Raw genomic sequence first — 13,561 nt, forward strand, 5'->3', positions numbered from 1 at the left:
TATTTTAGCCTTAGACATCATGTTTTTCTCACCAACTTTACTCATTTCCTTATAGGGAAATGGGGGGAGGAGTGTGCCATTCAGGAACAAATGGCACACTGTTGATTAGGTTCCAGCTGCAAACAATCATAAATCGTTTAAGATCTTAAGCGGGTGAATCCCACTTGAGATTTCCTAGGAAGAAAAGTCTTAAAAAAACTTATTGGTGAGTCAGGCTCAATGTCCTTACCAGAGATACTAATCCCCAACTTATTTAACTGATTTCAGGACCAAAAATGGACTGCCACAGCCTCTGTGGCTGAAGGGTTAACCCCGCCTCCCTCCTCCTCTTCCTCCTCCTGCTGGATTCCTCAGACAAGAATGCTAGGAACAAGCCTCTTTGTGCTTGGAGCATCTCTGGGGGACTTTGCATGTCTTCAATCCTTGAAAGGAACTCTTCATGTCAAGGCAGTCTGCAGAGGTACAGCTCGAAGGAAAGAAGGTTTCTGTGGGTGTCAACATGGTGGTAGATGGCAAGGGGCCGGTGAAGCTAAAAGGGTACAGTGAAGGGCTGCTTCAAACCACACTGGGTTTATTCATTGTCACTACACAGCATTAGTCACACTAGCACAATCCAATGCCAGAGCTGTATGAAAAAAGGCCTTTACAAAGATAATGGTGGTTATTTTGGTGAGCAGTTGATGACCTTTCCAAAGTGGTAATTGTTGTTTAAAAAGTCCTGATGACAAAATAAATAGGTATACACCGGACGTGGCGTTTCTCTTATATTGGTAACCTTATTTAGCGTGCAAAAGCATGATGTACTATAATTTTGTTTGTTGAGGGGTAACAAAAGAAACCAGCAACATTTAGTGAAGACCCTCAAACTGAAGGTGCAGATACAATATTTTACGCCAAGCGGTGCAGTAACTAGACATGTCCTACAGATAGCGCTCATAACCTTATGCATCCTCCATTTTCGCTTCCATCAATGAGGCTATGAGTTAAATGGTCCACGACGAAGACATAAATTGGAGATAAGTGATGTTTTTATTTTTGCTCTCCTGCGGGTGTTTTAGATGCGCTTCCTTTTGTTATCCCACTTCAGCGCCACTCAACATGTCACCTAAATGGAGATTAATGACTTCCTTCACAATTCCAAATCCACTCAACCTCCTCAGGGGAGGGGAGGCTAGGCTTTGGGCGGGTGGTGGGCGGGGTTTGTCTGTCCAGATGCCCAAGTCTCACCTGTCAACTGGCATCAACGTGCATTGCCTTCCCCTGCACGCAGAAACAGACCACCTGGCAGCTTGCTGCATTCCTTTTGGCAACCTGATCCAAGTCCGTTAAAAAAGGCGCTCAGGTGCATTAACTCATTCCTTCCCTTTCTGGGAAAAATGGGGAGACATCACCGTACAGTCAAATTGGACTCCTTGTCAATGGTCTGTACTGTAGAACCACTGATGAGAAAGAAATTGGGACATATTTGCAAAAAAAAGGTGTGTCAAATATCCAGGACTTGTGTCACAAAAGATATATTTTAAAACCACTTTTTCCATTTGAAGTAATCCCCATTGAGTCCAACATACTTTCCCAGCCTTCTCAGCCACGCCGTCATGCACTCGGATTATCCCAGGATTCTCTGCAGATCCGTTGTTTCGCCCATCTTGGTGATGAACCCCTTAAGCTTGGGAAAGAGGGGGAAAAAATCCTATGGCGCCAGGTTGGGTGAGGAGAGGTTATGCTATGATACATTTATGCTCAGGGCTTTGTGGCATGGCAAAGAAAAAATATTGTATTTGTCAAATAGAATAGATTGTTACATATTTATTTGGGAGAAGACTTGTAAGGACTTGAAAATTTCAAGCCTATGTCTTCGGACTTGACTCGACCTGTCTTGACTTGAGAGTCGCAAAACACTGACTTGCTCCCATCTTTGCTGTGTGTTTCCCCACACACCAAATGTTTCATTTCTATTGGGCACACGTTTTAACTAGAAGTGTATAGGACTCAAATGGGATGTCTTGACTCAACAACACTACTGTATATTTGGACTCCTATATGTGGTCCTCAAAACAATAGGACATGGAGAGCAGCTGACAGATGGCTGTTTCCACGTGACAATGTCCCAAATAGGTCGATTAGTCTCCACCTTTTTAGTTTTAAAAGCCAAAACAATGTCTATTGGTTGAACATCTGAGAGAACCTTTTTATAGAACATAATTATATCTACACAAATCACTTTGCAGATGGTGAATAAGTTAACTAAATGGATGGAATCAGTCCAAAATGGAGCAAATGTGGTACACTTTTCAAATATAGTCCACTGAAAGCTGATTAAAGATTAAAATAGGGGTCAGCTTGTATGCAAGCAGCACAATTTGTACAACTATGACTAAATTCTGAATTTAAAAAACACCCTGCACACTCACTGGCCACTTCATTGTTACACCTGTACAATGTAATTGGATCCAATACAAGAACTGTATGGACAAATCTACCTTTACAAGAATAGCGGTGCTATTGTGGTTGTGGTTTGCAGTTGTATAAAACAGCACAGTATCATACACAAGTGGGTTCTTAATAGTTTCACCCTTAAAAGTAGGGATTTCAGTCCAAATGTAGCATTAATTTTGCAAAGGCACAATTCTCAATAGCGTTCTTGTTGTGTTGGATCTAATGTCGGGGCCATTGAGGATACTTAAACTCTATTCAAACTTTAACAACAAAAACAACTATTATACTGCAATCCCATGAAAAGAGGCCCAAATGGGGGCATATGACTTCTCCCTTCAGTATTACTCCCGTTTTTGTACAGGGCACCTCACTGCGACTAAAATGATGTCATAAATTAAACAGAAATATCTTTTGTTTTTCAGCTCCTAAGGCAAAGACGCTAATCAGAGATCATCTACAAAACAGGAAAGCTTGGCTGTGAAGCACCTACTAAAAACACAAGGTAAAGATCCTCTATATGACTGGAGATCTGGGCTGTTTTTCCAGGATCTATTGCAAAAAAAAGTATTGAATCAAACTCGTGGGACGGTCCCAAGTAATTCACGGGCCAGATGAGGCATGTGTGCCGCCAGTTGAATGAGCAAGATGAGCAGTATTCTATGTCAAACAGCTGAAAGATGTTGCTGTTTGGGAAAATGACACTACTAGATGGATCATCTCCCCAAAGTGACCCAAACTGAGACCGATAATCCAGACTAATATACTGTAATGGAAAGTCCCCCCCCCCCTCTCTTCTCTTGTCTTTCTCCAATCATCTCCTCCCAGCCACTGGAAGATGACCTACATTATTGCACCGTAGGCTCCAGAGACATTTCTCAGCCTGCATCCTGGCACCAGAATGCACACTCAAGTGTTCCGACTAAGACGAGCGGAAGACGGCAGTGTTGAGCACAGCGGTGGTGGCGGCGGTGGTGGTGGTGGATTAGCGCTCCTGGAGGACCTAGCCGCCTTTTGATATGTGGCACAACTCACGAAGAAACACACACACTCGTGGGGAATGTTAAACGGTGAGATGGAATCCTCTATATGAATCATTGATGACCCCGACCCACACGCACACACACCCCCTTCGCACTCCAAAATTGTATACCTGCAGGCCAAAAAAAACAGCGAGTGCCACAAATGTTATGGTTTCATTAAAAGCACTACAGCTAATGAAGATGCTAATCTCCTGCACATTGGCCTAATGTGTGCCATACTGGGAAGGATGGTCGCTAGTTGGGACTCGACTATGTTATTCCAATGCACTCGTCGTTAGCACCTGCAGCTAACATGTCAAAGCTCCTATGCCCAGAAGCTTGAATGCATGAATTCTATCTATGTTTCTCCAGGCTGACATCTCTAGCCTCCTCCCTGCTGCTGACCTCATGCTTCACGCTCCCATGACAAAGTAGCTTGTCACTAGGGTGGTACCCGTACTGACTGGGAGCATGCAGTACAGCCTCAAGTACTCAAAAGTGAGTACATCTTTTTACATTTCAGCAAACAGTGCTACAGTCATGAAACTGTGTAGTGTACAGCTCATATTGAATTTGCTGCCCATTGAAAATAATCAGGTAGCCACGACTGTCTTAATAGCAGGCTATACAAGCCAGTAGTTAGATAACTGTATTGTTTATATGAAGCGTGGTGGTATGGCTGTATGGGTTCTGCGGTTACTTGAAGGAAACATAAATTCCAACATGTACTGTGACATTTTTAAAAAGATTGTGATCCCTTCCCTTGAGAAACAGGGCCACATGGCAGTTTTTCCAACGTGATAAGCCCACTGGAGCTTGTCATCAGGGTGTCCCCTTATAGTCTGGGACCATGCAGTACATGGAAAAATGGTTACAGTACTGTGCAAAGGTCTAAGGCTGACTGTTTTAAATGGAAATTGTTTTTTGTTAATGTTAATCTACATTATATCATTGAAGCCTAAAAATGCAAACATTTTGAAGAAAGCCATACAGTTTCTGACTATAAATGCTAAAAAGAAAAAGTACATTATGTCTGTAAAAATGGAGGACACATGCATGCAGTTAAGTGCTCAGTCTGCATTTGTGATTTGGTCCCAGTGAGAACTGTAATGGTGGGACATAGCTGTATTTATACTTACACCTGCTTTTGCAGGTAAAGGCAATGTGATCTCCAACGATTGGCCTGGCTTGCATATTACACCGTCGTTTTTGTAGGTCAGTTTGAGCGTGGATAGTTTTACAGCATTGTTTGTAGGCAAGATTTCATAAACTTAAACCAAATATGGTGTTGCTTGTTTTGCCATAACAATTACCTTAATTATCTTTTGACATAAAATACTATGACAGAGAGTTAGCAGGATTATGCAAAACCTACTGATTTCCATGAAACATGGAGGGGGCATTGGTCAAAGAAGAACCCCTAGGTATAGTAGTTTGTATACAGTATAGTTTGGGGGACACTTTGTTATGAGTTGTGAAGGGCACCACATAAGTGAACACTACTGTGGTACAGGAAGGACCTAGTTAATGTCTGACAGACTTACTGGAATGATAAAAGAGCCAATGATCTCCAAGAACTACAGATGTGGTAATATGGACGTAAACGTAAAAGCACTCGTTTCTCAATCACCCTAGTAACAAGCCAGTGAACTGTTTAAAAGACTTTGCCTTCCAAATATAAAATGTCGATATAACATTAAGCATTTTTAGATTTAAGAAAGTGACAAATGATTTAAAGCGCATTATATTTTTTGTGCAGCTCTGACAGATGCGTGACTGTCCCCTGTTAACGAGGCGGGGCTTAGGTTAGGGCGTCGGGAGGTGTGACACAGCTCGCCATCTGATTGGTGGAATATCTTTGACAGCCAATGTGAACGTCCAATCACAGTAGCGTATGGATGAAGGCCGCCCTTCCTGCGCCTTCGTGTGTAATGGGAACATCTAAAGCTTACGTCTGGGAAGCCCTAGAACTGCAAATGTAATATTATGTGGCATATCAGGTCACAGCTACATCTAAACACACACACACAAACAAAGCACAGATTGCGGATTCATCACACAACAGCAGCAGTAGAGGGTTCCCCAGCGGTACCGAACAACTACCCCAACTATAACCGAATCACACCTACCCAGCCCCCGTTGTCTTGTATCCAGCTGTTGAGGGGTCCATTTAAATACTCCGTCATCCACTCGGCGATGTTGTCCACCTGCGACGTCATCTCCTCCTTGGTGGCGCACTCCACGCACACCGTACCGCCGAACTCGAAGAAGGCGATGATCCGGCCCCAGTTGACGCCGTCCCGGAACAGTTCGTCGATCACCTCGGCGAACCTCCTCTGGGCCGTAGTGGAGGACAGATAGAGCTGCCGCGACATTTCGGTGAAGTCCGGCTGATAAAGTCTCTCAAGTTCGTCCCCGGCCTCGCGTAGGACCCTGTGGATGGCGGCGAGCTGGTCGGGCTCAGAGCCGGGGCTTCGCTTGCACAGGCGCGGGGTGCCGTCGCCGTCGGGCCCGTCGCTGGCTTCGCGGCACCGGTGCACCAAAGTCGGCGAGGGGGCAACTAGTGGCCCGTTATAAGCAGCATCTTCATTCGAAGCGGCACCGAACCCCCACTCGTAGCCGCGTTTGGAGAGTTTATGGCAGATGTAATTCTCCACAATGGTACGGTTACACTCGTTCGCCATCTGGGCTTAATTTGGCACTTTGGACTAGATCAGATTGGCTCTTAAATCAAATGCATCGTGTATCCGTGTGTGCACTGCTTTGCACGGCCTCGTCCAAAAGTGGGCTGCATCGAAACCGAACCCACTCAACGCCTAAATCCCACGTATGAGCAGGTTGTAAAAGTCTCCAAAAACGTTGACGTCCTTTCCCAGAAAGCTCACTGGTTAGCCTCTGCCTGCATGGAAATCCAATATGCGGAAGAGGCTGGGAGGAAGTGTGGATCTATTCCCAGTGCGCATCACCCAGACGTGGAAGAGTCGCGCACACAGAGGGGGGAGGAGGGGAAATTGGGGCGCAAAGTTGTCTGCGCCAGAATGGCCGCGTAAGCGCCGCAAACCGTCGGCGTGAGAGCCAGACGAAACCCGACTGAGTCCACTTCCCCAGAAGCCTCATACAGAACCCTCCTCCTACACCAGTGGGCTGTTCCGTGCTTAGTGAGCTATTCTTGACGTCATATACGCAAAGTGTAGTCTTTGGCTGCGCTTTGGAGTCTCCAAGTGCATATTAGGTACTGCAGGAGAGGGGAAAAAATGCACATTGCATATTTGTAAAGAAAGCCCTGTAAGCAGCCATCTGTGTAATGGTTGCACGTAGGCTCGGCTTAATTAGGATAATTAAGAGGCTTTCTCCATTCATCTGCTTGGCATCCTGTCTCCAAGGGGACATCACGTTATATCGTGAGTTCCAGCAGTAACCCTTTGTGGTAGGAGATATTTCATCTTGATATAATGTATTTATGCAAATGTGGAAAGTCCCTTGCACATCCTGCTTAAACTGAATATTTAAAAATGCCATACTCTACAGAAGTGGTATGTCAACAAACAAAACTGACTGATAGTTGGCAGACTTCCAGGCTTTATTTTATGATCTGTAGTGAAGCCTGTTTTTTCCCCAAGCTGTCCCCCTGTGAAGTGGTGTGCATATGCATGGGCCAAATACATGTAGTTAGGGGTGGCTCAGGGGCGGTGCAGTGTTCATGAGGAAAAAAGCAACAAAGTGATGGAATATATGAGAAAGTCATTTCATGGGAAGTTCAGAATTCCTCACACGCGTTTATTCAACTTGTGTCTGAAACAAGACAAGACATACAGTATGTTTCATACAGTTTGCTTTCCATGGCACACAAGGTGAAAGGGGGTCAAAATAAAAGATGATTTAATGGTGGCAAACTAACCTGTTATCAGACTCTGATCCTGACTGTAAATGCTCACACATTGTTAGCGCAGGGTCTGCTTTGCATAGCTTAACAGTGTTAAAATAATAGGCTACATGGTCTTAATTATAGTATCGCTACATGGAGACAAGAGATTGAAAGCAACATTGTGTGAGAAGCTAAGCATGCCTTTAAACCAAAATCAAATGAGAACATCATCAAAAGTGAGTCATGGTTTCTCACTCTCATTTTTTGGATTCTTTTAAGGCGTCTCCTTTTCGTTAGTCAAACCAGTCACACAGACAAGACGGAAAGTTGGCATATTACATTAATATAAGTGGTAAACTACACACTCGTGTCAGGCTACACTCTCCTGTCGCTTCATCAGTAGTCACGTCTTAAGGCTTAGAACGGGTTGCCAACATGGCGACCTGCAAAAATCTCAAAAAGAATTGTCTTAACACATTTTGGCATTCAAATATCAAACTTCAAAATAATATTCCTATGTTCAGATTTGTAAGAAAAGTACATTCTCTCTGCTCATAAGACTTAATATTGTACTTTTTAGGTAAACACTACTGTATTTTCCAAAGCTTTGACAGGATTTCAGAGGGAATAATGTCTCTGTCACCTGTGCTTGAGAGGACATGGAAATTGAGGCTTTTTTTGTGCACCTTTTGTGTGCTCTTTTGCCTGCCCTGTAAAACAGATCTCTAGCGCCCTCACTGGACCTACTCAGGCATTACTCGAACCAGCGAGTTTCTTTCTGCCCTGATTTAGGTCACCGACAACGCTGATGCACACTTGCGTGGCGGAATATGTGCAATGACACATAAAACTGCATTTGCACCTCCTTATGAAGAAAGAATGAGCAAAAAAAAAAAGTATACTCGAGGGGTGATCAGTAACAGTCACCAGAGCTTCCATTCACAGGATGGCTTGAAATGATAGTACCTGGTTATAAATAAAGTGGGACGTTGTAGAAATAGTCCAAAGACAGTAAATGGCTTTTCTCTTTCCGAGGGCTGGCTCAGTCGTAGCACACATGTGGGACACCTAATTGTCCTTTTTCCACCAAGCAGTTAAGTATGTGCTGTAGTGTCATTTTTGCAATTAAAAAAACCATACCACTTTTTGGTACCCTTGTGTTAGGGTAGCAACAGCAGTGGTATGCTACTAAGCAGCTATTACGTTTGTTATGGAATGTGGGTTTTGCAATTAAAAAGCAAATAATTGCAACCATATCACTGTTAGTTACCCTACCAACGGGGTATCAAAAGGGTGTTGCTAGACACCCTGTAGTCTGATTATTGTACACATTAAAAAAAAACAAAACAAAACACAATCCACAGTGAAAACGCAAGCCACATTTCCGATTTGTATCACTAAGAAATGAAATGTCTGGTGGAAACATGTTTTAAAGTCCCGCCTTTCTTCCTGAAATTACATTTGTATTCATAATAAAACATAATTACACCATAGAGGATCTGCACGCACACACACACACACACACACAGACAAGGGAAGCAAAACCAAGATATTTGGAGTGGTCTTTGCCTGCAAAGACTTAATGGGAGGAAAAGCTTGCTAGAAAAAGCTTTTCTTATTCGGTGAAAGTATACATTGATAATATGGTGTCCGTATGTTTTTGGATGCATGCAACATGAGGACAAAAAGGTGACTTACTCACCAGTGTTGTTTTGACTTCAGCTTCTGTGGGAGGGAATTTCAGGCCATATTTGGCACAACCAGTCCAACAGGATATTGCTTGTACTGTGAGTGGAGGTGGGGAAGCCTGCTAATGTGTACAATAACATCCCTCCATTACGAATAAACACGCCTGTGGAACGCTTAAAGTAAGGCTGCTCCTATGACCAGAAGCGTGTGCATGTTAAACAGAAATGTTGCTGGAGGGGGAGGGGGGGTACACAAGAAAATGGATAGTGGAGCTGCTGTCCTACTATTTGGGCCTTCTGGCCACCTACGCTTGTTGGAAGTGGGTTACTCTCGCTTGTCGGCTGCCTTGGACTGTTCCCTCTGAATCATGCAGCGGCGCACAATGCTGTCAAAGCTTCCCAGGTAGAATAGTGCGATGGTGCGGAACAGGCCCATGGTAACGATCTGCACAAAGGTGAAGGGGTTGCAAAAATCAGACTATTAAAAAAGAAAAAAAATCCTTCTTGGAAATACTACAAGATCACAAATTAGATTAATTTATTTAAATTGGGTTTCTTTTAAGAGGCCTTCCGAGGATAGGTTTAACACAATGTTTACATTGGCGCTGTCATCCATCTTGTTTATAGTGCAAGGTGGCTTTTCTTATTCACATGAAAGCACCGTGGAAATTCTACTGTGAACATGCTGCTAAGTCTCTTAAAGGGATAGTTGGGATTGTTTGACATGAAGTTGAATGACACCCCCATAATTCAACAGCGACTCATTCCCCACTTCGTGTCCTGAGTCGAGTTCTGGTCTGATTTCGGTGCTGAGGAATGTAGTTCCAGTGAGTTGCGGGGAACAGTTACGAGTTTGGCTTCTCAAAACCATATGCGTTCAAAAGCATGATACATTTGCATCACAAAAATGCCTACAAGAAAAATATCAGACCTCACTTCGCACTCCCGCCTGTCCATTGTTGTGTGTGTTTCACAGTGTTTAGATGTGCTGATCGCGATTGCTGCAACGCGAGAGCTATAGTGGTTTAAAAAAAATGGTACATACTTGTAATTATGCGGGCTGTTGCCCTGTAAATTCTATGTTTTTCCTGTCACCGACATTCCTATTAGACAACTTTGGCTGCTTGGCATTGGCTATAATGTGGGTACAGAGGATGAGACTTGTTTTGAAGAGTTCTACTGTTCCAGTACCACTAGTCAATTTATGCAGTCCATTAGCACCATGTTGTTGTCACCGAACTTTATGGCGCTATAGCACCGAACGAAGTTCAGCATCCTTGTATTCCGGTTCATAAAGATATCCCTTTAACTTTGTGCTAAAAGGAATGTGGTCATCACTTGTTTCGTAGTCAGACATGTTTATGTTCACTATCTCAGCAATATACACTGAAACCGGGAAAGCAAATGTGCGTAATAATGAGGTCAGATTTTTTTTCTAGTAGGCATTTGTGATGCAAATGTATTATGCTTTTGAACGCATATTCATTTGAGAAGCCAAACTCTTTACTTAACTATCCCCAGCAACTAGATGAAACTACTTTCCCCAGAAATATGACCAGAACTCAGCTCAGGACACAAAGTGGGGAATGAGTTGCTGTTGACGGGCTTCACTGCTTATGGGGGTGTCATAGAACTCCATGTCAAAAAATCCAAACTATCCCTTTAAATCAACTTTAACCAGACTACTCAAGCAAGCAAAGAAATTGAAGCAGGCGACAAAAATGGCTTCTTTGTAAAAGTGTGGTTGTAGATGACTACGACATATCCCATCTTTCCAATTGTTTGACACTGTATACGGTTATACCCTCTTGGTCCAGCCATCCGGGTTCGAACCGGGGTTCACAGAATCAGAGTTGACATCGTTGTTTATCGAGCTAAAAGGCAGCAAAACTATTATGGTGTCAGGGAGTGAGGATTACCAACGTACTTTTCCACAGCTGCCATCCATTGCTTATGCACCACATGTACCCACACATAGATGTTAAGTATTCCTACAATGGCACTAAACTTGTGACCTCTTCTGCTTCATTTCCAGTTATTCCCTGTTTGAGAAGTACTCCGGTTACAGCTGTACTTTCAGCAACGCTGTGCCACTCCTGAAAGTCATTTGGCCATAATGACTGTAAATATTCTGAAACTGTGTGTACCTGCTGGAGACCCTCTGTGATGGAGGTGACAGGTGACATCCCACAGGTGAGTGCTGACAGCATGTACCCATCTGGACCCACAGAGCTGTTAAAGTTCCCCTGCTGGGGTAAACAATGAAGGCAACACACACTGTCAAATAGTCTCTATATTTAACTAATTAATATACAGGAATTTTGTAATTTTGTAAAAAAAAAACTCAGTTATGAAAGGCACAATAATGGTTGAGTGTCATGTCTTACCACTGCATCCCGAACGACTATCTTGGCCACTTGGTCTGGCTGACATACTCCTGAGGTTTCAGAAATTAATCTGGTTTCCAGGGGCTGCAAACAAAAGACAGATTTAAATGATAAAACCCCTGATTTGAATAGAATACAGTGTGTATGCACAATGTTTACCTTTGTCTTGTTTTCCTCTGCCAGTCCTGGGGTGTCTGTGTCTGGTGGATAGGCCACCGTCACATAGATATTGTAGGGCTTTATCTAAAAAAAGAACAAAGTTCACTGAGCAATGTGCAGAGAAGAAAATGAGAGTGGGTGGGTTTATATAGAAATGATGCACAGCGTATTGTGCTTAGTGGAGCATAGAATGCCGCAGTGGGGCCTCCATTTACCTCCATCTGCAGCGACTCGGCTAAACCTCGCAGGGCAAACTTGGATGGGGAGTAAGCCGTGTAGCCAAAAAGTCCTATCTGGCCAGCCTGAGATGAAACAAACATGATGCGACCCATTCTTCTCTCCTTCATGGTGGTTATGACAGCACGTGTTGGATAGACGCTACCCAGGTAGTTCACTTCCATCAGCCTCTGTTGGGATTGGAATCGAAAATGTATTAATATTTCAGTAACTTTGTTGTATCATAGATATGAAAAACAAGTTAGTTTTACAGTTCCAATTTACCTACCTTGAAACGATCGATCTCTACTTCTTCAAACTTTCCAGAAAAGGACGTTCCAGCACAATTTACAAGCATATCAACTGGACCCAGCTTCTCTTGAGCCTGCACGATCGTAAAAGAACAATTTCAGCAACTATTCCAAGAAATGGGTTACATGAAAGGGTAGCATTACCTGTTTAATAACACTTTCCACTTGACTGTAATCACTAGAAACATCCACGGATATGCAGAGGACCACCTGTTAAAAGAGGCAATTTCCATCATCTTATTACTAACAAAAATATCAATACCAAGTGCCTAGTGAAAAATCTCAATACCTGTTTATCATTAATGGCAAATTTCTCCACTTCTTTTTTGGCTTGAAGCAACTTTGCCTAAAGAAAGTAAAAAAAAATTTGATTAAAACAGTGGTACTCTGCAGTCGATTAAGAAAACACACCTATGAGGAAATGCTGTGTATGCTGACCACCATTACTTCACCATCAAATATAACAGCATAAAAAACACAGCTAGTCATCTTTTAAATCATACACAGGAAAACTGATGAATTACCTCATCTCGTGCCACCAACGTAATGAAAGCTCCTTGTCTGTAGCATTCCATAGCTATGTATTTCCCAATTCCGCTTGAGCCTCCCGTCACCTGGAAATTCAAGGAAATTGGATCATTTGAGCGGGGGTCAAATATAAAGGTCAGTTGAGTAACAAGCTGCATTAGTAGTGGGTAAAACTACACTGAATGGGGTACGCTTAAATGCATTTGACAAATCTTCTTGCTAACATATGCACCCAATAATCCCTTTAAATTGTAGGATTAGCTCAAGTGTCACGACCTGACCATGAGAGCCAGTTAACAAAGCTGTGATCACTCTGGCTGTTTCGCTTTTTATGCTGAAATGTTATTTAGTAGCAATTGTCACATGCAAGTTTACAACACATTTCAAATACAGACACTGTTGCATGACTTACCACGACGTGGGCCCCATTCAGTTTGAGGGGTTTGGGGCTAATAAGGGGCGATATCATGTATAACAGCAGCACAAATGCAACAATGAAGGCAGCAACCACAAGCAGCATGACGAACGGCAAGAGAAGCCACCAGGAATTAACAAAAAGCCAATCCGCGATCGTTGAGCTCAAGCCTTCTTCTGATGACATGGGTAATATGTCTGGCAGGCGCTAGCTTCTTTGCTAACTAGCAGGCTAGCTTCTGGAATCGATAGAGGAAAAGAAGGGGCGGTGGCACTTAAAAGGAGGTGGGGAGTGAAACGCAGACTTCGGGGGAGGAGTTGTAGCAAAGTTTGTCAGAAATTCACTGGTTTAACCAGTAGGCTAAAGTACCACCGTGGACCTTGGTCAGCGTGACAAAGCGTAGTTCATATTAACCAAAACAAATTGTCCACTAAAAGCGGAAGTACCCTAGTGGCGCATGGTACATGTAGTTCTCTAAAACAGCTAGTCCCTTATTCATTTAAAGAAGCTAGAGCGTTATTGAACTACAATCCCTCC

The 13,561-nt window shown here is 43.2% G+C and overlaps 2 protein-coding genes and 1 long non-coding RNA gene across 4 annotated transcripts in view; 1 reads left to right on the forward strand and 2 right to left on the reverse strand.

The window, feature by feature from the left end:
- Window positions 1-6,590, reverse strand: part of bcl2b (BCL2 apoptosis regulator b) — a 29,207-nt gene extending 22,617 nt beyond the window's left edge. Inside the window, exon 1 of the mRNA XM_058069126.1 lies at window positions 5,585-6,590. Within this exon, the coding sequence (XP_057925109.1) occupies window positions 5,585-6,139 (555 nt within the window). The 5' untranslated portion in view covers window positions 6,140-6,590. The remainder of the gene's footprint in view (window positions 1-5,584) is intronic.
- Window positions 216-11,193, forward strand: LOC131126505 (uncharacterized). Of its 2 annotated transcripts, none has more exons than XR_009129173.1 (5): window positions 216-460; window positions 2,859-2,938; window positions 3,262-3,503; window positions 3,828-3,953; window positions 11,044-11,193. It is a non-coding gene; the product is annotated as an uncharacterized LOC131126505 (long non-coding RNA). The 2 variants fall into 2 exon arrangements; XR_009129174.1 differs by having other exon boundaries at window positions 3,296-3,503.
- Window positions 7,188-13,481, reverse strand: kdsr (3-ketodihydrosphingosine reductase). Its single transcript, XM_058069124.1, has 10 exons — window positions 13,022-13,481; window positions 12,606-12,695; window positions 12,371-12,427; window positions 12,226-12,291; window positions 12,060-12,155; window positions 11,770-11,961; window positions 11,555-11,638; window positions 11,396-11,479; window positions 11,156-11,257; window positions 7,188-9,453 (listed from the first exon to the last, which is right to left on the reverse strand). The coding sequence occupies exons 1-10, from the start codon at window positions 13,208-13,210 to the stop codon at window positions 9,334-9,336; spliced, it is 1,080 nt and encodes a 359-aa protein (XP_057925107.1). The 5' UTR covers window positions 13,211-13,481; the 3' UTR covers window positions 7,188-9,333.
- Between the last annotated feature and the right edge of the window lie 80 nt (window positions 13,482-13,561).

This window comes from Doryrhamphus excisus, chromosome 3 (assembly GCF_030265055.1).
Source record: "Doryrhamphus excisus isolate RoL2022-K1 chromosome 3, RoL_Dexc_1.0, whole genome shotgun sequence".
In the NCBI taxonomy this organism is placed as follows: domain Eukaryota; kingdom Metazoa; phylum Chordata; class Actinopteri; order Syngnathiformes; family Syngnathidae; genus Doryrhamphus; species Doryrhamphus excisus.

Bases quoted from the DNA above. Each gene is read 5' to 3' on its own strand.
- kdsr (XM_058069124.1), bottom strand. From the start codon at position 13,210: ATGTCATCAGAAGAAGGCTTGAGCTCAACGATCGCGGATTGGCTTTTT. The intron at 12,292-12,370 runs GTATTGAGATTT...CTCTTTTAACAG, and splicing joins TTGCCATTAATGATAAACAG to GTGGTCCTCTGCATATCCGT. The intron at 11,258-11,395 runs GTAAGACATGAC...TGTTTACCCCAG, and splicing joins TAGTCGTTCGGGATGCAGTG to CAGGGGAACTTTAACAGCTC.